We start from the raw sequence: 26,985 nt of genomic DNA, 5'->3' as shown, positions 1-26,985 counted from the left end.
TTGTGGTGGTAAGGGGAGGGGGATTATATGTGTCAGTACAGAATATGAACAATGTACATAAATTAAATCTAGAAGATTTTGGGTGAAAATGGTTAAACTCGATAAATTAGGGTTGTGAAATAAAGCCAGATTTTAGGTTATTGTGTGAAAATTTTATTAAAAAATAAATAAAATGATGAATTGTTTAAAAATACCACGTTCGTGTGGGGGGTGTGGTGCAACTGTTTTTGATAGTTCAAGTATAGATAGACAGGATGAGATAATTAAGGTATTTATAGGGGGATATAACTAAGCCTAATTTTAGGTTAAACCAAAGAAATACTTAAAGAACTATAGAACGGGGGGAATGATTGTGTTGTTATATATTTGGGGTATATAATTAAGGAAGTTACTACTTTCTTTGGTTAATAAATTTATATATTTAGATAATTGATGTATTGTATTTAATCAAATTATAAGCCTAAATTTATAATATATTTATTTGAATTGTTGAATGGTTTTGTTTTGATTGGTTTTTGGATAAGCCTAATTTTACTAGTTAGGGGGTTTGGGGGAACAAACGCAAAATACTCCGGGGGGAAACGATGGAATGATTGGTGAAAGAGAAAATATTATGTACTAGTACAGTATATGCAATCCCTTGTTTCAAAGTTCAAGTGAATGATCTGAATTTCCAAATGCAAGAAAAAATGTACCAGCTTGATTGCCATTGACGCTCTGCACTCTGAAATGCGGGGGAAAGGTTACCAAAAAAAAATACCCCAGGCACTTTAGAGAGAACGCTCGGCTGATGGGATAAAGGGTAATCGCCATTAACACCTTTCAATCGGAGCACGGTATTCACTGGGTGACGCGATGATCGGTGAGATGTTCCTGAGATGATTCTACACCCCAGGCACCGTAGAAAGAACGCCCGGCTGATGGGATCATGGGTAATAAGTGGATAAAGTGCGCAGTGTGTGTTAAACGCATTCTGGGTTGGGGATACTTGTGAGAAATGTACCTGAGATTTCTCAGACAGGTATAAGATGATATGCTATTAAAATTATTTATAGATTTTGGAAATGCAATAATGTTTATTTTAGAACCTTAATTAGGGTATAATTAAGTAGGGTAATTTCACTGTCATTTATGTTGAGAAATGTGGTTGTAATATAAACTTAAAGGTTATGTTGAAAAAAATGGGTGTGTCCTTAACAAGGAAATAATTCGTCGTATATGACTTTTTTGATGGGTTTCTTGGGTAATATCAATTAATGTTTGAAAAAAATGAGTGTCCTAATACATGCATAATATGTATTAGTACATTAACATGCTTAAAAGCGAGAGAAACTCGAGATCATTATAAGGCATAATGTTCTAGAGTTTAGGTTGGAGTGTGTTTTACTACCAGGGTTGTTAGTGAGGCGGTTAGTACGAGAGCTAGTAGGTAGGTTATAATTTTTCCTTTTTGGCTTTTTGGAGATTGCTTATATATATGCTTGTTTTTTGGTTGGTGGATGATAGAAGGTGAGGGCCTGTTTTCTCTAGGAAAAAGAGGTCAATGGTTTGGCTAGCTAGGTGATGACCAAGAAGGAGGTTAAGTTTGGGAAGGTGTCGGTGAATAATGGATGGGAAGTACCCTAATGAAGAGGAGAAGGAAAATAGAGGTGAGTTAGGTGAGGGTTGAATTTGCTTATTAGTAAAAGAGGCTAATTCTAGGGCTATTAGGAAGCCTATTAAGGTCAGTGAAAGGGTAATTAACTTTACTATTAAGGGCAGGGTCGTTGGAGGGGTTTTTGTTGGAATAATTAATGAGATAAATAATAAACCTGAAATTATACTTCCGTAAAATAGGCGCTTAAGTGGGTTGATGAGTATTGGATTATCTTCGTTTAATGGTGAGATGGGTATAAATCCTGGGTGGCCTAGTACAACTAGGTAAATTAGTCGGGTTGAATAAATAGCAGTGAAAGAAGTAGCAATTAGGGTTAATATAATAGCCCATGAGTTAAGGTAAGATATATTTTTTGTTTCGATAATTAAATCTTTAGAATAGAAACTTGCTAAGAAGGGAAAGCCTGTGAGGGCGAGGCTTCCAATAGTGAGGCAGGAGGATGTTGTTGGCAGGAGATTATGTAGGCCCCCTATTTTACGGATATCTTGTTCATTGTTTAGGCTATGAATAATTGAGCCAGAACACATAAATAGTATGGCTTTAAAGAAGGCATGGGTGCAGATGTGAAAGAAGGCTAATTGGGGTATGTTAAGGCCAATGGTAACTATCATTAAGCCTAGTTGGCTTGAGGTTGAAAAGGCAATAATTTTTTTGATATCATTTTGTGTTAGAGCACATGTTGCGGTGAATATGGTTGTGATTGCTCCTAAACATAGGCAGGTTGTGAGGGCTAATTGGTTATTATATATTAAAGGGTTAATGCGAATTAAGAGGAAGATGCCAGCTACTACTATAGTACTAGAGTGTAGCAGGGCTGAAACTGGGGTGGGACCTTCTATGGCAGATGGAAGTCACGGGTGAAGCCCAAATTGGGCGGATTTTCCGGCAGCTGCCAAAATAAAGCCTAAGAGGGGTAATGTTATATCTAGTTTTTGGTTTATAATAAATAATTGATTAAGTTCCCAAGTGTTTAAGTGTGTTGCGGTTCAGGCAATTGAGAGGATTAAACCGACATCTCCAACGCGGTTATAAATTACTGCTTGAAGGGCTGCAGAGTTAGCTTCGGTTCGGCCGAATCACCACCCAATGAGAAGGAAGGATATAATTCCTACACCTTCTCAGCCAATGAAAAGTTGAAAAAGGTTGTTTGCTGTAACAAGGATAATTATAGTAATAAGGAATAAAAGAAGATATTTAAAGAAGATGTCTATATAGGGGTCAGTGGCTATATATCAAATAGCAAAATCTAGGATTGATCAGGTTACATATAAGGCTACGGGTGTAAATAAAATTGAGTAGAAGTCGAATTTAAAGCTAATGAGGACAGGGAGGGTGAGAAGGTTTATTCAGGTAAAACAAGTAATAGTGTTTTCTAGGCCTTTGTTAAGTAATAGGAAAAGTGGAATAAGGCTAATAAAGAAAGCAATTTTTACTGTGTTTTTAATTAAGAGGGGAAGTTGGGTGTTAGGGGTTTGTGGGCGGAGAAGTGGATGTACAAGGATAACAAATATAATTAGGAAACATGATGGTGTAAGTGGGAAACTATTCATAGCTTTAACTTGGAGTTGCGCCAAGGGAATTGACTCCTAAGGCCAAATGATACTTCTATTTTTAAAGCACAAGAGAGCCTTGAACTTAATCAGGTTATAAAAGTTAGCAGGTATTAAATTTCTCCCTCATTATTCAGCCCATTCAAGGCCACCCTGGACCCATTTGTAAGCTAAGCCCAAGGTTAGGATGATGAGAATTAATGATGCTCAAAGAGAGGACATGGTTGGGTTAGTTAAATGGTTACCTCATGGAAGGGGGAGTAATAGGGCAATTTCTAAATCAAAAAGTAGGAATAGAATAGCTACTAGGAAGAATCGGAGTGAGAAGGGGAGGCGAGCTGAGCCGAGTGGGTCGAATCCACACTCATATGGGGAGAGTTTTTCACTATTAGAGTTAATTTGAGGAAGTCAGAATGAAAGAAGTATAAGGATTATGGATAGAGCAGTGGTTACTAAAATAGCTAGGAGTATATTAATTGTTTCCTTTTCTTGAGGAGACATAGTATAATTACTATATATAAGGATACACATGATTTATGGTTAATATATTTCTCCTCGAATGGTCGAGATTTAATAATTGGAAGTTATTAGTATTAAGTTATACTAGAGAAATAGTTAAGAACCTCATCAGTAAATTGATACGTAAAGGAAGAGTCAGACGACATCAACGAAGTGTCAGTATCAAGCGGCGGCTTCGAAGCCAAAGTGGTGTGTTGTAGTAAAGTGGAAGTTGATTAGTCGTAATAAGCAAACTAGAAGGAATGTTGAGCCGATAATTACGTGAAGGCCGTGGAATCCTGTGGCAACGAAAAATGTAGAACCATATACACTATCTGCAATTGTAAAAGGTGCTTCATAATATTCTATAGCTTGAAGAAGGGTAAAGTAAAAGCCTAGAAGGATGGTAAGGGTTAAAGATTGAATTGCTTCTTTATGATTTCCTTGAGTTAAGCTATGATGTGTTCATGTTACGGTTACACCAGAAGCGAGTAGGACAGCAGTATTAAGAAGGGGGACTTCGAATGGATTTAGGGGTATAATACCTGTTGGGGGTCAATGACCACCGATTTCAGGGGTTGGGGCAAGGCTGGAGTGGAAGAAGGCTCAGAAGAACCCTAGGAAAAAGAAGACTTCTGATGTAATAAATAAAATTATGCCATAATGTAGGTTTTTTTGGACTGGAGGTGTATGGTGACCTAAATATGTGCTCTCTCGTACAACGTCTCGTCATCATTGATATATAGTGAGAAGAAGAAGGATTAAGCCTATAAGTAATAACTTGGAAGAATTATAGTGGAATCATATAATTAAGCCTGTTGTCAGGAGGAGGGCGGATGAGGCGCCTGTAAGTGGTCATGGGCTGGGGTCGACTATGTGGAATGCATGTGCATGATGAGTCATTAAACGTTTTCTTGTAAATATAGGCTTAGAAGAAGAACAAAAACGTATGCTTGGATTATAGCAACGGCAATTTCTAACAATGAGAGGAGGGTGAGGAGTATTAGGGTAAATATAGCAGTTAATATAGAGATTGTTAGGAGTTTAAAGGTTGCGGTAGCGATGAGGTGAATAAGTAGATGTCCGGCTGTGAGGTTGGCTGTGAGACGGACGCCCAAGGCTAATGGACGAATGAGTAGACTTACTGTTTCGATAATTACTAGAATAGGAATTAAAAGAGGTGGTGTGCTTTCGGGCAGTAAGTGTCCTAAGGCTTTAGTGCTATCATTTCGAAATCCTGTTAGGACTGTGGCCATTCATAATGGAACAGCAAAGCCAAGGTTAATTGATAATTGTGTGGTTGGGGTAAATGTAAAAGGGAGGAGGCCTAAAGTATTAATGGAAATTAGGAATAAAAAGAGGGTTAGGAGTAGAAGTGTTCATTTATGTCCTGGCTTATTAATAGGTTGTATAAGTTGAATAATAAATTGTTTAATTCAATATATTTGAATTGTGGTGAATCGGTTTTTTGTTCGAGAGGATTTAGGTTTAATAATAAGTAAGGGAAAGCATAGGGCAATAATAATTAATGGAAGGCCTATAAGAAGTGGGCTTTCAAATTGGTCGAAAAGGTTCATGTGGGCAATTGGTTAATATATAATTAATTTTAAAACTAGAGTGGATTGGGGGAGGAAGTATGGAAGGGTCATTAGGTTTGTATTAAGTTAATATTATGTTCAGGTTCAAGTTCAGTGAATTGAGTTTTCTTTATTTTCGGAGAGATTAGGTGTATTAATATAAGTGCTTATTATAATTAAGGTTATAGGGATAATTAAAATGATTCAAGAAAAAAGGAGGTATTTTAATCAGGGGTTTGGGTTAAGTTGAGGCATTGCTTAGGCATATTTGAATAAGACCATATTTAGGACCCACTTTGAGTCTCTACTCAGTCTTTGAAGTACTGTAAAGGTAGGGCTTCAACAACAATTGGCTGTGATTTGCACCGCAGATTTCAGAACACTGACCATAAAAAAACCCCTGGAAGTGATGCTACTAATGCTGTTTGGTTTAGTCGTCCTGGGACGGCATCTATTTTAATTCCTAAGGTTTGAACGGTTCAAGAGTGAATTACGTCATCTGCTGTAATTAAGAGTCGAATAGGGGTTTTAAAAGGTATAACCATACGGTGGTCTACATCTAAAAGGCAAAATTCTCCATGTATTAGGTCGTTAGTTAGAATTATATAGGAAGAGAATTCTAGGTTGCTTTGATCAGTATATTCATAGGTTCAATACCATTGGTGACCAACAGCTTTAATAGTTAAAGAAGGGAAGTTTAGTTCTTCTATTAAATATAAGATTCGTAGGGATGGAAGGGCCAATGAAATAAGAATTAGGGCGGGGATTATAGTTCAGATCGTTTCAGCTACATTAGAGTCTAGGATAAATTTATTATAGGTTTTAGTAGAGGTTAAGGTGAATAAAATATAAAGTACAAAAGAGCTAATAAAGATAATTACAATTAAGCCTGAATCATGGAAGAGTAATAACTTTTCTATGTGAGGGGATGTAGCATCTTGAAAACTAAGTTGGGCGGCTAGAGGCATGTAGGGCTCGTAAGGCTTTAACTTACAACTTCGTTATGACAAAACGATATAAATTTTACTAGGGCTCTAGTAAGGTGGCCGAGATAGGTGGCAAATTGTAAATTTGTCCACGGAGGAATATCCCTCCCCTTATTTGTCCCGGGGGGCTCCCCCGCCTTCATTCCCCCCAGGCGGGGGAGCCTAGGTGAATGCTTGTTGGTTTAAGTGCTTAGCTGTTAACTAAGAGGTTGTGGGATCGAAGCCTGCTCATCTAGTATAAAGATTTTAGCTTAATTAAAGTGTCTGTTTTGCATACAGGAGATGTGGGTTTATGTCCTACAGGTCTTATAGGGGGAGTACCTAGTAGTGTATTAATTAGTGAATTGTTAAGTAGAAGTAATGCTAGTGTGAGGGGAAGAAAGGTTTTTCATGTGAGATGTATAAGTTGATCATAACGGAATCGAGGGTAGGATGCTCGGATTCATAAGAATAAAAGGGAGATAATGAGTGTTTTGGTTATAATAAGATGTGTGGAGATGTCTGGTATGAGGTGTCAGTGGGTAGTGCCCAGGAAGAAAATTGTTGTGAGGGTGCTTATTAAAAGGATGTTGGAGTATTCGGCTAGGAAGAATAAGGCAAATGGTCCTCCTGCATATTCTACGTTATATCCAGAGACTAGTTCGGATTCTCCTTCTGTTAGGTCGAAGGGTGTTCGGTTGGTTTCTGCTAAGGTTGAGGTAAACCATATTATTGCGAGGGGTGAGGTGAATAGAAAAAATGGTATTTTTTCTTGGGTTACGCTAAAGCTTGTTAGGGAAAAGTTTCCTGTTATAAGGAGTAGGTTAAGTAAAATTAAGGCTAAGACGACTTCGTAGGAGATGGTTTGAGCAACGGCTCGTAGGGCTCCTATAAGGGCGTATTTAGAGTTGGAGGCTCATCCGGAACCTAGGAGTGAGTAGACTGCAAGACTGGAGAGAGCAAGGATAAGAAGTACTGGGAGGTTGAGGTTGATTGTGGGGGTTGGAAGAGGTATAGGGGTTCATAATAGTAATGCTAATGACAGCGCAAGTATAGGGGCTAGGAGAAAGAGATAGTGGGAGGAGGATGAAGGTTTAATTGGTTCTTTAATGAATAGTTTTACTCCGTCTGCAAAAGGTTGTATTATTCCATAAGGGCCTACAATGTTTGGGCCTTTTCGAGTTTGTATGTAGCCTAGAATTTTTCGTTCGGCTAAGGTTAGGAATGCTACGGTTAGGAGAATTGGAATAATAAGGGTTAATAAACTAATTATAGTAATCATAGTTAAGGAGAAGAGTTGAACTTCTTTTGAAGGGGCTTAGGTCCTTTGCATTACCCATACTGCTACCTTAACATTATCTCGAGTATTGTGTTATGTCTTGTTAACACTTTAGGTTAAATAAGTGTTTAGGGATAGGGCTTAAATGTTTTATTGGCCTTCTTTATTTGGGCCTTTCGTACTGAAGAAAAGCAAATTATAGACAGAAACTGACCTGAATTGCTTCGGTCTGAACTCAGATCACGTAGGACTTTAATCGTTGAACAAATGAACCCTTAACTGCGGTTGCACTGTTAGGATGTCCTGATCCAACATCGAGGTCGTAAACTTTCTTGTCGATAGGGGCTCTTGAAGAAAATTGCGCTGTTATCCCTAGGGTAACTTGGTTCATTAATCAGTTGTACTGGGTCTTGATGGTCAGAAATTCTGTTAATTAGAACTGTCGTTCGTGTTTTAGGAGGTTCATTCCTTATGAGGGTTGTGTTGTTCTTCATGGTCGCCCCAACCAAAAACAGGTTTTAAGTGATATGGGTTTGTTAATATTCTTAATCTGTTTGAAGCTCCATAGGGTCTTCTCGTCTTATAGGAGAATCTTCGTTTCTGCACGAAGAGAATAATTTAATTGATGGGAAAATAGAGACAGTTGAATCCTCGTGATGCCATTCATACAGGTCTTTAATTAAAAGACAAGTGATTACGCTACCTTTGTACAGTTATGTTACTGCAGCTGTTAAATAATATCACAGGGCAGACGGGACTTCTTATAAGTTCGAGAAGCGATGTTTTTGGTAAACAGGCGGGATTCTTGTTTGCCGAGTTCCTTTACTTTCTTTTTATCTTTCCTTTGATGCACACCTGTGTGGATTTTACGGTTTGGTAAAATAAGTTATCTGGTAATTTATATAGTTTTTAGTTCTCTCTGGTGGGAGGCCGAATAAGTATCAGTCGATATTCAGGGGTGATGAACAGTGGTGCAAGGAGAGGCATGTGCCTCTTATTACTCATACTAGCATTATTTTTACCATAGGGTGGTATAGCTTAATAGGTTGAGGGGAATAAGTTAATTTATCGGGATTTGGTGTTAATGGTTTGAGCTTTAACGCTTTCTCTAAAGGTGGCTGGTGTTAAGCCTACTTTAATGGTAATATTATAAATTATGAACTTTATCCTGTTTAGCAGTTGTTTCTGATATCAAATGGGCTGTCCCCCATTTGATGACTCTTGTAGGTCTTATGGTTCTACAGGTGAAATTAAGGTTTACAAGGCTGAACTTTTATTCATTTCTTAAGCAACCAGCTATTACTACATTCGGTAGATGTGTCGTCTCTACTTGAGGCTCTTCCTACTCTTTTGCCACAGAGATTGGGATAATCCTTTAAAATTGATGGCCTGAAGTAGCTCATGTAGTTTCGGGGATGAAGCTGAAGGAGGTCTGTGCTTATTAGACTAGCTAGTCCATAATGCAAAAGGTATGGGGGTTAAGGCCTACTTTTTAGTGCTGGTATATTTATTTCAATTCTTTTTCAGCATTCCCTTGCGGTACTTTTTCTATAGTTCGTTTAACTTTTTCTATCGTCTATACTAAAGAGGTAAATATTTTGTTAGTGTTTTTAGGTTATTTATGTGATTATATATGTGTATGGTTTCGACTAGCAATGGTGCGTGTCAAGGTAGTCCTGTAGAGGACATCTTCTCAGTGTAAGGGAGATGCTTTGTTTTTAGCTATACTTTGTTTTTCAAGTACACTTTCTAGTACACTTACCTTGTTACGACTTACCTTCCCTTATCCTTTATGAGTGCGGTTTGTGTTAGGATTAGTAGTTGGATGGGGAGGGTGACGGGCGGTATGTACATGCTTTAGGGCTGGTTTCAGTAGGCTATTCTAAGCTTACTTACTTCTAAATCCTCCTTCTTACGCATTTTTCAGTGCTTATTTCGTGTTCCCTGGGAGGGAATGTAGCCCATTTTGCACCCTTTCATAGGCTACGCCTCGACCTGACGTTCTGAAGGAAATTAAACTATGCCTAGTGTTGATCTTTTTAAGATAGACTGAAGACGGCGGTATATAAGCTGAATGCGAGAAAGGGTAAGGTAGAACGTGGATTATCGGTTATGAAACAGGCTCCTCTAGGTGGAGTAAAGCACCGTCAGGTCTTTTGGTTTTTAAGCGGTAGCTCGTAGTGCCCTGGCGGTAACAAAGTTTAGGACTAAGCATAGTGGGGTGTCTAATCCCAGTTTGTGCTGTGGTTTACGTGATGTCAAAAAAATAAAGTTTCTTTCTGAGTTGGGCTTCTATTATAATTTAGGTTTATACAGCTGTGGGTATATTTGACTTTATCTGTTTATAAATTAACCACCCTTTGTGCCGGGTTTATCAACTCTAGTTATTCGTGTAACCGCGGTGGCTGGCACGAATTTGACCAACTATATTTACTATAACTAGGTCAGGTTTTCACCTATTGCCTAATATTAGTTACTGCTGTGTCCTTTGGAGGTGTGGCTAAGCAAGATGTTGTGGGCTGCAGGTGCGTGCCTGATATCTGCTCCATTAGTCTTTTAGGGTTATGGGCATTCTCACTGGTGGATGGAGATTTGCATGTATAATCTTAGTAAAAGTTGATAATAAAACTAGGACCAAATTTTTAGTTAAGGCATGTGGGATTTAATATGTTTATTGGTAAAAGTAGAGAAATAGGTGTTTAAAGTTTAGGAGGATTTTAATGGAAGTTCTTAAAATATATAAGGTTAAGGCAGTTTACGGTGGAAATAGGGTTTAAGGGCTGTTGCGGCTGCTAAAGGGGTGGGGGAATTTATGTACCAGTACAAGGTATGAACAAGGTACATAAAAAAGATCTAGAAGATTTTGGGTAAAAATGGTTAAACTCGATAAATTAGGGTTATGAAATAAAGCCAGATTTTAGGTTATTGTGTAAAAATTTTATTAAAAAATAAATAAAATGATGAATTGTTTAAAAATACCACGTTCGTGTGGGGGGGGTGGTGCAACTGTTTTTGATAGTTCAAGTATAGATAGACAGGATGAGATAATTAAAAAAATGAGTGTCCTAATACATGCATAATATGTATTAGTACATTAACATGCTTAAAAGCGAGAGAAACTCGAGATCATTATAAGGCATAATGTTCTAGAGTTTAGGTTGGAGTGTGTAGTTGTTTAAGTTTTTACGAGTTTAAGGATTTTTTGATTAAATAATTGTCTAGCATTCCAGCTAAAGGCGAAAAATAAGGAAAATGGAAAAGTAAATTATTGTTGAAACTCGACCTAAAGTAGTATATGGTTCCTCTACTGGAAGGCCTCCGACGCATGAGAGAATAATAAAATTGGCGATGAAAACTCAGAAGAAAATTTGGGAGATTGGGCGGAACGATATAGAGGTGTGTTGTGATGTGTGTAAAATAGGGGCGAGAAATAGGATTAGGACGGATATTACTAAGGCTAAAACACCTCCCAATTTATTAGGGAATGCTCGTAGAATTGCGTAGGCGAATAGGAAGTATCATTCAGGTTTAATATGGGTGGGGGTAACTATGGGGTTAGCTGGGGTGAAGTTTTCTGGGTCTGTAAATAGATTTGGGTAGAACAGGCAGATGAAGGTTAGGAGAAGTAAAACTAAGAGGAAACCTAGAATATCTTTGATGGAGTAGTATGGGTGAAATGGAATTTTATCGAGATTTGGGTTTAGGCCTAATGGGTTGGAAGAGCCGTTTTCATGGAGGAAAAGTAGGTGGTTGAGGACTAGGGCTAAGATGATAAATGGGAAGATAAAGTGTAGGGAAAAGAAGCGTGTCAGGGTGGGGGCGTCGACAGAGAAACCACCTCAGAGTCATTCGACTAATGATTGTCCTAAATATGGAATAGCGGAGAGTAAGTTAGTGATTACGGTTGCGGCTCAGAAAGACATTTGGCCTCATGGAAGGACGTAACCTATAAAGGCTGTTAGTATTGTTATTAGGAAAATAATTACTCCAATGTTTCAGGTTTCTTTATTAAGATAGGAAGCATAGTAGAGGCCTCGGGCAATGTGAAGATATATGCAAATGAAAAAGATGGAGGCTCCGTTGGCATGGAGATTGCGAAGAAATCAGCCGTAGTTAACATCACGGGTTAAATGTGCAAGGGATGGGAAGGCTATAGGTGTGTCTGGGATATAGTGTATTGCAATGAAAACGCCGGTGATTATTTGTATAATTAGGCATAATCCTAGGAGAGACCCAGTGTTTCATCAAATGGAAAGGTTGGATGGAGAGGGGAGATCTAGAATAGTTTTATTAATAATGTTTAGGAGTGGATTACGCTTTCGAAGAAGTGTCATTATGTTCTAATAGTTAAATTATAACTGTGATTTTTCAGGTCATAGATCTAGGTTGAGTCCTAGTTAGAATAATGGTATATCTAACGATTTTAGTGGTAATTATAATGGTTTTGGGCGTGGCGGTAGTGGCTTATAATACTTCTCCTTATTTTGGGGCGTTGGGTTTAGTAGTTGTTGCTGGTATGGGTTGTGTATTATTAAGTGAGATTGGGGAGTTTTTCTTATCTTTAGTATTATTTTTAATTTATTTGGGAGGGTCTCATGAAATAGTACCTCCGTGGATGGTAGCTAGTCAGCTGAAGACTTTAACGCCTGTTGGGATAGCAATTACTATTGTTGCGGAAGTAAAGTAGGCACGAGTGTCGACATCTATTCCTACGGTAAATATATGGTGGGCTCACACGATGAAGCCGAGGAAGCCAATGGCTACTATGGCTCATACTATGCCCATATATCCAAAGGGTTCTGTTTTGCCTGAATAAAATGTTACTACGTGGGAGATCATTCCGAATCTGGGTAGAATAAGAATATAGACTTCTGGATGGCCGAAAAATCAGAAGAGGTGTTGGTATAGAATAGGATCTCCGCCTCCAGCTGGATCGAAGAATGTTGTATTAAGGTTTCGGTCTGTGAGAAGTATTGTAATGCCAGCTGCTAGGACAGGTAATGATAAGAGTAGGAGTACGGCAGTTACTAGTGTTGATCAAATGAATAATGGTGTTTGATATTGTGTAGTGGTTGGGGGTTTTATATTAATAATTGTAGTAATAAAGTTAATTGCGCCTAAGATGGAGGATACACCTGCAAGGTGAAGTGAGAAGATGGCGAGGTCTACAGAAGCACCGGCATGGGCCAGGTTTCCGGCAAGGGGGGGATAAACAGTTCAGCCAGTACCAGCGCCACTTTCAACGATAGAGGAAGCTAGTAGTAGAAGAAATGATGGTGGGAGGAGTCAAAAGCTTATGTTGTTTATTCGTGGGAAGGCTATATCTGGGTCTCCAATTATTAATGGATTAGTCAGTTACCGAAGCCCCCAATTATAATAGGCATTACTATAAAGAAGATTATAATAAAGGCATGGGCAGTAACAATAACGTTATAGATTTGGTCATTTCTGAGGAGTGAGCCAGGTTTGGTTAGTTCTGTTCGGATAAGTAGGCTGAGGGCTATGCCCACTATTGCTGCTCAGGCACCGAAAATTAAGTAAAGGGTGCCAATGTCTTTGTGATTAGTTGAGAATATTCAACGTGTAATTGACATGGGTGTTGTTTAGGGGTTGAAAGGTTAAGACTTTCTCTTAGGGCTTTGAAGGCTATTGGTCAGATGATCCTTAACCCCTGTTTTAAAGCTTAGAGGTGTTTTACATGTAGGATTGCAAATCCTAAGTAGTTAGTGTTTGTTAACCTAGGCTTAAAGAAAAATTATTTCTAAAAGGGGGGTTAGTGGAAGTAATATTGTGGATAGTAAAATGGAGATAGGAAGAGAGAAGTTTAGGTTGGGTTGGTTTAGACGTCATGGTAAAGAAAAGGATATATTATTAGGGGGTGTGGTTAGTGTTAGACTATATGATAGTCGGAGGTAGAAGAAGAGGCTAAGTAGGGAGGAAAGTGCAGTTATGGTGGCTAGGAAAATTAGGTTATGATTGGCTAATTGTTGGAGGATAAGTCATTTTGGTAGGAAACCAGTTAATGGGGGTAGTCCACCTATGGTTAGAAGAATAATAATTGAGGTTATTATGATTGGAGCCTTAGTTCAGGATAGGGCTAGGCTATTGATGTTGTAGGTTTTATTTAGATAAAATATGATAAATAGGGAATATGTTATTATAATATAAATAGTTATAGTCATGAGTGTAATTATTGGGGAAATTTTAATAATAATAATAATTCAGCCTAAATGGGCGATAGAGGAGTAGGCTATGATTTTACGTAATTGTGTTTGGTTGAGGCCGCCTCAACCACCCATTAACATGGATAGGAAGGCCAGGGTTATTAATAGGGTGTTATTAATTTGTGGGATTTGAAGGAGAAGAATTAGTGGGGCAAGTTTTTGTCATGTAGAAAGGATTAACCCTGTAATTAGGTTTAAGCCTTGGAGGACTTCTGGGAGCCAAGCATGGAGGGGTGCTAGTCCTATTTTTAGGGAGAGAGCTAGGACTATAATAGAACTAAATAATGGGTGATTTATTTCATTAATATATCACTGACCTGTTAGTCAGGCGTTTGATGTGCTGGAAAATAGTAATAGGGCAGAGGCAAGTGCTTGGACTAAGAAATATTTAATGGATGCTTCAGTTGCGTGAGGATGGTGTTGTTGAATTATAAGTGGGATAATGGCTAGTGTATTTAGTTCTAAACCTATTCAGGCAAGTAATCAGTGGGAGCTAGCAAAGGTAATGGTAGTACCTAGGCCTAAATTTAATAGGAAAAGGGATAGGATTATAGGACTCATTAGTAAAAGAAGGAATGGCCAACATTTTTGGGGTATGAGCCCAAAAGCTTAATTTAGCTTATTTTACTAGAAAGTGGTGTAGAGGGAGCACAGGGAGTTTTGATCTCCCAGGGATAGGTTCAAGACCTTTTTTTCTAGGAGTTAGAAAGATTAGTGCTTTCATGTTTCACCCTATCAAGGTGGTCCTTTTTCAGGCATAACTCCTTAATTGCTTCTGGAATTAGACATTCTTCTTATCGTTTTCATCGATATGCTTTATGTAAGCTACATTAGCGTGTAGAGCAAAGAATAGTTTAAGTAGAATTTTGGCTTTGGGGGCCAATAGTAGAGGTTTAAGTCTTCTTTCTTTGAATAGTTGTTTTCTTAGGTTGTGCAACTGGGGGGTTGGGGATTTAAAGGGGTGGGGGAATTTATGTACTAGCACAAAACATGAACAAGGTACATAAAAAAGATCTAGAAGATTTTGGGTAAAAATGGTCAAACTCGATAAATTAGGGTTATGAAATAAAGCCAGATTTTAGGTTGTTGCAGTGAAATTTGAGGAAAATTTTTAAAGTTTGTTAAAATGTGTCAAGAGGATTTATCTACCCCATCTTCGGATTACAAGACCAGTGCTTTATTTAAGCTACTGATACGTTATAAATTATGAGTGATTAAGGTATTTATAGGGGGATATAACTAAGCCTAATTTTAGGTTAAATCAAAGAAATACTTAAAGAACTATAGAACGGGGGGAATGATTGTGTTGTTATATATTTGGGGTATATAATTAAGGAAGTTACTACTTTGTTTGGTTAATAAATTTATATATTTAGATAACTGATGTATTGTATTTAATCAAATTATAAGCCTAAGTTTATAATATATTTATTTGAATTGTTGAATGGTTTTGTTTTGATTGGTTTTTGGATAAGCCTAATTTTACTAGTTAGGGGGTTTGGGGGAACAAACGCAAAATACTCCGGGGGGAAACGATGGAATGATTGGTGAAAGAGAAAATATTATGTACTAGTACAGTATATGCAATCCCTTGTTTCAAAGTTCAAGTGAATGATCTGAATTTCCAAATGCAAGAAAAAATGTACCAGCTTGATTGCCATTGACGCTCTGCACTCTGAAATGCGGGGGAAAGGTTACCAAAAAAAAATACCCCAGGCACTTTAGAGAGAACGCTCGGCTGATGGGATAAAGGGTAATCGCCATTAACACCTTTCAATCGGAGCACGGTATTCACTGGGTGACGCGATGATCGGTGAGATGTTCCTGAGATGATTCTACACCCCAGGCACCGTAGAAAGAACGCCCGGCTGATGGGATCATGGGTAATAAGTGGATAAAGTGCGCAGTGTGTGTTAAACGCATTCTGGGTTGGGGATACTTGTGAGAAATGTACCTGAGATTTCTCAGACAGGTATAAGATGATATGCTATTAAAATTATTTATAGATTTTGGAAATGCAATAATGTTTATTTTAGAACCTTAATTAGGGTATAATTAAGTAGGGTAATTTCACTGTCATTTATGTCGAGAAATGTGGTTGTAATATAAACTTAAAGGTTATGTCGAAAAAAATGGGTGTGTCATTAACAAGGAAATAATTCGTCGTATATGACTTTTTTGATGGGTTTCTTGGGTAATATCAATTAATGTTCGAAAAAAATGAGTGTCCTAATACATGCATAATATGTATTAGTACATTAACATGCTTAAAAGCGAGAGAAACTCGAGATCATTATAAGGCATAATGTTCTAGAGTTTAGGTTGGAGTGTGTTTTACTAAATGAAAGCTCCTGAAATTAGGGCAGGCTTAATGGAGAGGAGGAGAAGTGGGGTGATGTGGAGGAATAGAAGGAGGTGTTCTCGTGAGTGGGTTGGGATAATAAGGGATTTGGGTGGGGATTGGCCTTGTTGGGTGATGAGAAATATTGATAAGGAGTAAGTGGCGGTGATAAGAACTCCAGCGCCTGTAAAGATTAGGGTTCATGGGCATCATTTGAATAGTGATATAATAATAGTTAGTTCTGCTATGAGATTGAGAGTTGGGGGGAGAGCTAGATTGAGAAGGCATGAAAGAAGTCATCATGTAGATATGAGTGGAAGGATAATTTATAATCCTCGAGTTAATAGTATAGTTCGACTATGGACTCGTTCATAGTTTGTGTTAGCTAAGCAGAATAATATGGAAGATGTAAAACCGTGGGCAATTATTAATATGATTGCGCCAGTGATGCTTCATTGAGTTTGAATTAAAATGCTTGCGATGACTAAGCCTATGTGACTTACTGATGAGTAGGCGATTAAGGATTTAAGGTCTATTTGGCAGAGGCAAATTGAGCTTGTTATGATGATGCCCCAGATTGCTAAGATAATAAAGGGGTAAGCTATTTGGTATGGAAGAGGTTTTAGAAGGGGGAGAATACGAATTATGCCATAGCCTCCTAGTTTGAGGAGAATGGCGGCAAGGACTATTGATCCTGCGATAGGGGCTTCTACATGTGCTTTAGGAAGTCAAAGGTGTACGCCATATAGTGGTAGTTTAACTAGAAATGCTATTATGCATGCTAGTCATCATAAGTTATTGGAAAAGTGTGGTGAGGTGAAAGAGTTGTTGAATTGGGTTAATGGGAAGAATAGGGAATAAAGGTTTGTTTGTCAACTTCAATCAATCAATCAACTTTTTTCTTGTATAGCGCCAAATCACAACAAACAGTTGCCCCAAGGCGCTCCACATTGCAAGGCAAGGCCATACAATAATTATGAAACACAGTCTACGTCTAAAGCAACATAACCAAGGGATGGTCCAGGGTCACCCGATCCAGCCCTAACTATAAGCCTTAGCGAAAAGGAAAGTTTTAAGCCTAATCTTAAAAGTAGAGAGGGTATCTGTCTCCCTGATCTGAATTGGGAGCTGGTTCCACAGGAGAGGAGCCTGAAAGCTGAAGGCTCTGCCTCCCATTCTACTCTTACAAACCCTAGGAACTACAAGTAAGCCCGCAGTCTGAGAGCGAAGCGCTCTAATGGGGTAATATGGTACTACGAGGTCCCTAAGATAAGATGGGACCTGATTATTCAAAACCTTATAAGTAAGAAGAAGAATTTTAAATTCTATTCTAGCATTAACAGGAAGCCAATGAAGGGAGGCCAGGTTTGTGAGGATAATAGAATAATTAGAAGTGGAAGAGAACTTAAAATGGTGTAGAATAGGAAGTAAGTTCCCGCGTTGAGGCGTTCTGCTTGGTTTCCTCATCGTGTAATAATTAGTAGAGTGGGGATAAGGGTGGTTTCAAATATAATATAAAATATGATGTAGTTGGAGGCGGAAAAGGCAAAAATGAGTGATAGGTGAAGAATAATAATAATGGACAGGAATGAGCGTTGACGGGGTATAGGCTCTAATTTTAAGTGATTTTGTGATGCTAGAATTATTAAGGGCAAAAGTCAGAATGTTAGAACTAGAAATGCTTATTGAGTGTTGTTAGAAGGAAAGGTGATGTAACACAGTGGTAAACATACCACTGTCCCAGCTTTTTTGAAATGTGTTGCAGGCATCCGTTTCAAAATGAGCAAATATTTGCACAAAAACAATAACATTTATCAGTTTGGACATTAAATATCTTGTCTTTGTGGTGTATTCAATTGAATATAGGTTGAGGAGGATTTTAAAATAACTTCTGTTTTTATTTATATTTTACACAACGTCCCAACTTCATTGGAATTGGGGTTGTACTGCGTTACATCCAAACGTTAGAAGTGTCCTACTTAAAAAAAAAAAGTGTTTACATGACAAATAAACTCTTATTACATGTTGGACATATTTAAGCAGTCAATAGTGCATGACACAGGCGGGATACACGCTAGACAGGATGCCAGTCTTTAGCAAGGTCATATATAGACAAACACATTCACACACTTGCAGTCAATTTGGAGTTATCATTCACCTAACCTGCATGTCTTTGGAAGTGGGAGGAACCCACGTGAACACGTAAACTATAAAGAGAGGAAGGACCAAGTGGGAAGTGATCCCACAACCTTCTTGCTATGAGGCAACAGTGCTAACCATTAATCCACTGTTCCACTCACGACTGTAATGATTTGTTATATATTAGATTAGATAGAACTTTATTAATCCCTTGGGAAGACTCCCTCAGGGAAATTAAGGTTCCTGCATCATTGTATAGCAGCACACAGGGTAAGAAGCATACAGAGTATCAAAAGTAGAAGTAATAAACAATTTGCAAAATGTAAATACCATAAATATTTCTCAGAAATGGCTTACTGGCTACTACTGTCCCTCTCCTTCCTGTCCCCTGTCTTCCTGTTACTTTTCTTCCCCTCCTCAGTTTTTTTTTTCTTCAAGGTTTTTATGGGCTTCTGGCCAGCACAGGATAAAAATGTCAGTGCTATGCTTACAAGTGGCCAAATATGACAAAGTCATCTTTGTTCTTTTTGCTGATCAGTCTTTGTACCAAATAATTTTACAAGAACAATTTTGGCTTTGATACATTTTATAATAATGCTGATCACAGTGAAATGTAGATGTGTATGTACAGCCACACCAACTTTGACATGCTTTAAAATGGAAAATGCAGCACTCTCACAGTGAATAAATCAATGAGCTCACACAAAATGCAAATGAAAAAGCAGATAGAGGGTTTTATAACAACAAAAAGAATTTCTACCTTAGGTTGAACCAACGCATTGAAGGTGGGGGGGGGGGGTGTCTGTGCTACTGATAGGTTCAATATGGAAACCGTATTTTTTTTACGTATGTGTTTATATGAAGAAATATATGTATACAATCTATACAAACTTGTCCAATATGCATCATCAAGGTACGTTGTAATGTAAAAGGCAGCAGTAAGCGCCCCCGCAGTAGGTCAGAATGGTTTATCCGGGAAGCGCGTTTCCCTGTTAACGGGGAAACAAACATATTGGTCCTTTTGTTGGCTTGAACGAGGTGGTTTTTTTTATTTATTTATTTTAATTTTCCTCCAGTGTCAGGTCATTTTACATTCATTAAGACCTTTTAACGGTGTAGTTTGTATAGCCACGTGGTTTGTGTTCCCGTTTGACCGACCGACCGAGGACAGCAGTTTGGTGTTGAGCATTTTAAAGGAGCAGCTGCGGGACGTTTGGACGAACCATGTCTGACTCCATCCTGCTGCTTCTCATCCTGCTCCTGCTGCTGTGTTTGGTCGTGACAGTGGGGGGCTTTCTCTTCTATTCTGGGCTCCTGTCTGAAGTGGTGATAAAGACCGGGCCGCCTCCTATCAAAAACGTGACTATAGCCTATAAATTCAGGGAAGGATCGTACAAAGACTGTGGAGCCGCTTACACCGAGAGCTGCAGCATCGGTCCAAAGCTGAGCTCCATCGGTGTCTTCTACGATGACCCCAAACAGGTCAGGCTGCATTAGTCTGCTTAATTGTACATTTAAATGCATACGGCATTAATGTATTGCCCTTCAGGTTCAGGAGATGTGCTACTTAAGTACAAATCAGTGTGATTGACTATCTGCAGCTGCAGGGTGAAATGATCCAGCTGTCATTTTTTTAAGGTGGTGTGGTGAATCCACACAGCTCTTTAATGCCACGTTGCACTGTTGACATTTTTCCTCCCATGGGTGGTTACAGAGTGCAGCAGCATGAGTGTGCATGGAAATCGGACTCTACACACAGACAAAGACCTAACACACTCTCTTATGTGTGTGATGATGACAATTGGAGTTTGTTTGAAGACAAACAGGTTTTTAGGTTAGTCCCTAAACTACTTGAGTATCTGGGCAGTGACAGTTTTTGTAGTTTTGTCTGTGTATGCCACCACAGTGGAGTTCAAGTGACACAATCAACTTGTGTTTGTAGTGTAGAAAATTCAAATTTAATTCAAAAAAGAAAAATATCACATTAGCCGTTTAGTATTTAAAAACATTTTCCCTTCTGTTGTCAGAAGCAAAATTAGAGGGATTACTGTTAACATGACTCATTACTGTACATGCTGTATCCAGGGTTCTCACCAGCACAGTTGAGCTTAGGGGGCCCCTATGCTGTGATTTGGGCTCCTTTGCTGTGATTTAACCAGCATAGGGGGCTTTTTTGTCCCCCCCCCCCCTTTTTTTTTGAAGGACAAGTTGCATGTTATTTAATGTCCCAGTTAGCAAGACAAAGTGGCTCTCAAAATCCAGGAAATAGTGTTTCAAAAATTTTAAAATTTTAAGGTTTTCTTGGGGGGGTGCCCCGGGACCATCCTACAATACTTGCGCCTGCAATGCTTGTCGCATGGCTAGGCCCCGCTAAGTTCCCCCCTATGCTATGAAAAAATCCTGGTGAGAACCCTGATATGAATCATTAATAAATGTAAACATAGCTTATCTGGAGCAGGCAGTTCTTCAAAACAGTGCAAAAAGGAAAGTGAGGAAAATCACCAAGACACCCATGGGAAAAGCATTGCTTTCTGCTGCTGTCCAGTCAGCTTCATGGTCGAGTGGAACAATGCTAAGGCCTCTTGGATGCTGCTACCATTTTCATGTATGTTTGCTATCTTCTTTAAATTTTCCCAGGAAGTTTTTCTGTTTCCAAATTCAAGCTGCATCATGGCATTGTGTAGTGTGTCCATTTGTATACTGTAGTAGAAGTAGATCTTGCGAGTACCGTTCACCAACTACTGAATATTCACACAGCGTATATGAAGTGAAATCTTGATCCAGAATCCGGTGTCGCCGGCCGAACGGTCCCCCATAAAAATTGGTCCGCCCTACCTTCACTGCACATGTCACGGATTATCACCTCATTTCTGCTTCAAACTGCACTCCAGTCATCATCTATCTCAGCGGCAGATACACTCAACAAAAATATAAACGCAACACTTTTGGTTTTGCTCCCATTTTGTATGAGATGAACTCAAAGATCTAAAACTTTTTCCACATACACAATATCACCATTTCCCTCAAATATTGTTCACAAACCAGTCTACGAGGTCTGTCAATAAAGTATAGTTTTTATTTTTTTCAAAAACTATATGGATTTCATTCATATGTTTTTACGTCAGACATGCTTGAACCCTTGTGCGCATGCGTGAGTTTTTCCACGCCTGTCGGTGACGTCATTCGCCTTTGAGCACTCCTTGTGGGAGGAGTTGTCCAGCCCCTCGTCGGAATTCCTTTGTCTGAGAAGTTGCTGAGAGACTGGCGCTTTGTTTGATCAAAATTTTTTCTAAACCTGTGAGACACATCGAAGTGGACACGGTTCGAAAAATTAAGCTGATTTTCAGTGAAAATTTTAACAGCTGATGAGAGATTTTGAGGTGATACTGTCGCTTTAAGGACTTCCCACGGTGCGAGACGTCGCGCAGCGCTCTCAGGCGCCGTCGTCAGCCTGTTTCAAGCTGAAAACCTCCACATTTCAGGCTCTATTGATCCAGGACGTCGTGAGAGAACAGAGAAGTTTCAGAAGAAGTTGGTTTCAGCATTTTATCCAGATATTCCACTGTTAAAGGAGATTTTTTTAATGGAAGATGTGCGGACGGATTGCAGCGTCGGCTCGCAGCCGCTGCGACGCTCCACCACAGGAAAAACACCTCCGTTGGAAGCCTTAAGGACAAGTTGGAACATGTCCAGCTGTTAAACAATTTCTCATATACTCACTCCACTGAAAGCCATCAAAAGCCGCCTGGATTTTACAAATGGTTATCAACACGGAGGTGTTTTTCCTGTGCCGCCGCACCGCGCCGGCTGCGTCCCGACGCGCGGACACGTCCGCACGTCTTTCATTAAAAAAAATCTCCTTTAACAGTGGAATATCCGGATAAAATGCTGAAACCGACTTCTTCTTCTGTGGGCAGTCTAAGGCACACCTGTGCACTAATCATGGTGTCTAATCAGCATCTTGATATGGCACACGTGAGGTGGGATGGATTATCTCAGCAAAGGAGAAGTGCTCACTATCACAGATTTAGACTGGTTTGTGAACAATATTTGAGGGAAATGGTGATATTGTGTATGTGGAAAAAGTTTTAGATCTTTGAGTTCATCTCATACAAAATGGGAGCAAAAGCAAAAGTGTTGCGTTTATATTTTTGTTGAGTGTATCTGAAGCTTTTGTACAACAATCATTTCCACATAAATTCAGCATTATTTTATCATAAACGATAGAGGAAGCAATCGGAGCACCGCGGCCACATGAGCTGCAATCTGTTGCATTCGCTGCGCGTCGGTCATTTCAAAGCGTCACAGAGTATCGCTTCGTTTCTGCTTAAAACTGACTTTCAAATGATTTAAGACATTTTACCTTGTCATCTGATGGTTAATAATCCCATTAATCCATTTGATCACTTTGAATGAAGAGACTCTGTCTCAGATGACCTGTTGATCTCCGAAATGACGCATGCGCAGTGGAGGCAGGGCGGATCAATTTTTAGGAACGTACCATTCGGTTTGCAGCACCGGATCCGGATCACCTCCAAAATTCAGTGGAGTCTTCCGTGGCCTAATATCTTTGTGTAGTGCAAATTTGGTGAGAATTTGTGGAAGTAGTTTTGATGTAATCCTGCCTATATAAAGTCAAATCTTGATCCAGATCACCTCCTAAATTTAATGGAGTCTTCCTTGGCCTAATATCTATCTGTGGTGTAAATCTCATTAAAATCTGTGCAGTAGTTTTGACGTAATCTTGCTAACAGACAGACAAATAATTAAATGCCGACGATTTTATTACATCCTTGGCAGACGTAATCAACATGGTGTTCTTGCAGAACCATGGGATAGTTAGCGCAAAAACCTTTAAAAGTTGTGGGTAGCGACATGAGCTATTATGCTTGCTAGGTATCACTGTATTCATCAGTCTTTCACTTAAATGTTACTCTTCATTAACTGGTTGGTGAATTTCAATGACACTTCACACAATGGTAGCACACCATATGAAGATGGCAGATGAAAGAGAAGAATTCCAGTCTGACCTATTCCAAGGGAGATAACTTTTTATTTAGATTTTTTTTAAACTACATGTCAATTTAAATGTGCTCTGTCAGCTCTACCTACTGTATTGATCAGATTTGTGATGAATATGTGGGCTCTGAGCTGTTTGAATCTGATTTGAGGTGAAGAAAATGCTGTTTTGTGATAATTGCATATACAAGGTCTGTTAGAAAAGTATCTGACCTTTTTATTTTTTTCAAAAACCATATGGATTTGAATCACATGTGATTGCATCAGCCAAGCTTGTACCTTCGTGTGCATGCGTGAGTTTTTTCACGCCTGTCGGTTGCGTCATTCGCCTGTGAGCAGGCTTTGTGTGAGCACTGGTCCACCCCTCTCGTCGTTTTTTTATTGCGAATAAATGTCTGAACGATTTGGAGCTTTGCTGCATCAAGTTTTTTCCAGAAACTGTGAGAGACTTCCAGGTGGACACCGTTCGGAAAATTAATATGGCTTTCAGGGACAATTTTATGGGGATTACATAGATTAAGGAGTGATCCAGACGGTTTAAAGAACGCCCACAACTGCTGAGAGCGCCCCGCGCTCCGAGCACTGAGCGACAGACTCAAACCCCGCTGAAACAACCAGATCATTTCCAACATGAAGGCTTTGTTGATCCGGGACGTCGTCTGACTTTCACAAAAAGGCAGAAGGCGTGGATATCAGCACTTTTTCGGCACATTCCACTGTTACAGGAGTTTTTTTCATGGAAAGAAAAGCTGAGGGACGCGCCATGGAGCTGTTCATTACGCGGCACAAAACCACCTCCGTGTTGTTCTCACAGGATGGCTTTCAGGTGGATTTCAGACGGCTGTCGGTTGCTTTTCAGTCGTGTGATTATCCGAGAAATTGAGCATGAGCTGGACATGCCCCAACATGTCCTGTGAGGCTTCATCACGGCGTTGCTTTGCGCCATGCGGCTCCACCGCGACGCGCGGAATTCCGCTCCTCTTTCCATGACAAAAACTCCTGTAACAGTGGAATGTGTCGTTCATTTCTAAACTGGACGCTGTCTTGATCCGGTATGTCGTCTGACTAGCACAGGAATTGTGAAAAGACGTGGACATCAGCACTTTTTCGGCACATTGAGACAGACGTGCCGAGGAGTTCTGCGCGTTGCGGTGGAGCGCACGAAGGTTCAAGCTTGGTTGATGCAATCACATGTGATTCAAATCCATATGGTTTTTGAAAAAATAAAAAGGTCGGATACTTTTCTAACAGACCTCGTATATGCAATTATCACAAAACAGTCTTCTCACATGTACTTAGTTTTTGCACAATATCAATTTCCATGACAACATGTGCTCATACAGTCAGGCCCGTAAGTAGACAGTTCTTGTCTTTGCCTCTGTATACCAACACAGTGAATTTGAAACAATCAAGATGTGCCTTTTTCCCCCCTGGCCACTCTGTCTACTCCAGACAGCTTAACCATGCAGTATCATACTGTTTGTATTTCATAACGATTGATTTCAGTGAAGTCCAAGGCATCTTAACTGACTTGGAAATGTTCATGTATCCATCCCATGACTGGCTGTAAAAGTAATGATATGTATTTAAAAACAATGCTCACGTTTGGTTTGTGCAATTACTCATGGACACTGCAAATGGTGGGTGGGGGGGGGGGGGGGGGGGGGGGTTGGGGGCTGTGTATAAAATTGGCTGTAATTCCTAACTTGTTAATATATATTTTTTTAATCCCTTTGGATGAAAGCGCATGTTGAGTGTTTCATTTTAACTCCATTGTGGAGTTGTCTTGTTTTTTTTTTTTTTAACTCATTGTTTATTCATTTTCAGTTTACACTGCAGAACAGGAAAATAAACACATTTTCAGAACACACCATTGGAACAGAAGCGGACACTACCTCTATCACAGACTTGATCTAATCTCATGACAACTGAAAACACGATGTATGCAATCCATTTGGCTCATTATCTTGTGTGGGTTCTTGCTTTGGTCCTGAGAGAGAAAGTCAGTTTTTCCATGGAATACATCTCCTCTACAATGTTCCACCATTGATCTTAACTTGGTGGATCACATTTCAGCCAATTCCATGTAATTGTCTTTTTGCATGCAAGAATCAAACTTTTAAAGACATAAATATCCTCAACTTGAGACATGGCACCAGGTATCAAATCCAGGAGCACAATCCTGGAGTATTTTGGTAATTTGAAAAGAAATCTCTCCTCAAAAAGACTGAAGAACTCTATCCCAAAACGGTTGCAGTTTTGTACTAACCAAAACACTTGAGTGATTGGCATTCATGTGTCTACATTGTCTCCCTCCTAACTATTTACTTTTAAAGTGAGATGTAATAATAATAATAAAAAAAATTCAAATTAAATTCTTTAAACCAAATTCCTTCCATCTCTTCGAGCGACTGGACGATTGCTGTGCTTTACATATGAAGTACCAATTGTTCTCTGAGAGTTGAATGCTCATTTCCTGCTATCATTTTAATTTAACATACCATTTTGCTTGCGTAAACTCATACGGTTTAGAGACATTTTTCCAGGGGTGTGTTTGTATGCAGTTGTCAGCACATCAATCATCTCATTACCTCCTGCTGAAATTCCTTTTTTAATTTCTGCATCATTGTAGTGTCTCAGCTGTAGATATCTATACAGGTCCTCATTCTCTGAACTGAATTCTTTTTTGAGTCCACCATAGGTTTTGAAGGTTCTTCCCTCCAAGACTGTACAAACAGCTGTCATTCCTTTATCTCTCCATTTTGCAAATAATAGTTTCTATCTGGTTCTAAACCTGAATGCATGACAGGACCACATCAGAAGTTTGTTGTCTCCTTCTAATTTATATATTTTTTTAGCAATCTCCTTCCATGTTCTCAAAGTTTCCTAAACTATGTGATTCCCCCCCTTTTGGTAATCATTCCCACTTAGCCTAGTCTGACGTTGAGACTGATTGATGTTTGACTCAATGTGTTTCCATCTGGCCTGATACTTTGGAGAGCACCAATATACAATGTGTCTCATTTGGGCAGCATAATAATATTCTTTAAAGTTAGGCAGAGCTAGTTCACAATGTTCCTTATCAATCTGGAGTGTCTTAAATTTGACTCTTGGCTGAGCTCCTGCCCATGTAAACCGGGCTATCCACTTATCCCAGGCTGTGAATTGAGGATCTGGGATCCTAACAGGCAGGGATAAAGAGATACAGCAACCTTAGCAGCAGGTTTATCTTCACTGTCTCCAATCTAGAACTAAAATCTAATATTAAGGTTGACCATTTTGTTATATCTTTCTGAACCATGTTATTTATTTTGTCATAGTTTATTTCCTATAGTTTGTTAATATCTTTGCTGATAAAAGATCCCAAGGTATTTTTACTGATTTAGTTTCCCACTTCAGTTTATATTTCTGCTGAATTATCTTGCTTGGTGCGTAACTAATAGGGAGGACCTATGTTTTTGTGATATTTAGGTGGTAACCTGACCTTTGACTGTAGTTGTCCATAATTTTCACAAGTTTAGGAAGAGTTATACGAGCGAAGTGCCGCACAGCAGGGCGGAGGTCACTAATGGTACAGAGTCCCAAACAGGAAGTGCCAAATTTTGAGTCCACAGTGAAACAGGAAATGTCAAATGTTGAACACTTCCTGGCATTTGTGGAGCTAGAGCAGAGGCCAGGGTTGTACTGGACTCCCCTGAAATCTGATTGGATAGAGATGATTGACATGTCACAGCAC

General features: G+C 39.2%; 1 protein-coding gene and 6 pseudogenes across 1 annotated transcript in view; 1 reads left to right on the top strand and 6 right to left on the bottom strand.

Moving 5' to 3' along the window:
• Positions 1–1,434: 1,434 nt before the first annotated feature.
• On the bottom strand, positions 1,435–3,679 carry LOC117507785 (annotated as a pseudogene).
• A 560-nt stretch (positions 3,680–4,239) lies between these two features.
• LOC117506942 lies at positions 4,240–5,282 on the bottom strand (annotated as a pseudogene).
• Positions 5,283–5,608: 326 nt separating this feature from the next.
• Positions 5,609–6,592, bottom strand: LOC117506943 (annotated as a pseudogene).
• Positions 6,593–10,709: 4,117 nt separating this feature from the next.
• On the bottom strand, positions 10,710–11,875 carry LOC117507784 (annotated as a pseudogene).
• A 1,497-nt stretch (positions 11,876–13,372) lies between these two features.
• Positions 13,373–15,514, bottom strand: LOC117507783 (annotated as a pseudogene).
• Positions 15,515–15,918: 404 nt separating this feature from the next.
• LOC117507782 lies at positions 15,919–16,942 on the bottom strand (annotated as a pseudogene).
• A 2,333-nt stretch (positions 16,943–19,275) lies between these two features.
• tex264a (testis expressed 264, ER-phagy receptor a) overlaps positions 19,276–26,985 on the top strand; it is a 314,175-nt gene continuing 306,465 nt past the window's right edge. The window contains exon 1 of the mRNA XM_034166620.1: positions 19,276–19,712. Within this exon, the coding sequence (XP_034022511.1) occupies positions 19,455–19,712 (258 nt within the window). The 5' untranslated portion in view covers positions 19,276–19,454. The remainder of the gene's footprint in view (positions 19,713–26,985) is intronic.

The sequence above is a fragment of the Thalassophryne amazonica genome, chromosome 3 (genome assembly GCF_902500255.1).
Source record: "Thalassophryne amazonica chromosome 3, fThaAma1.1, whole genome shotgun sequence".
Lineage (NCBI taxonomy): Eukaryota > Metazoa > Chordata > Actinopteri > Batrachoidiformes > Batrachoididae > Thalassophryne > Thalassophryne amazonica.
Note: the sequence above shows the minus strand (reverse complement) of the source record. Positions and strands in the feature narration are given on the sequence as shown.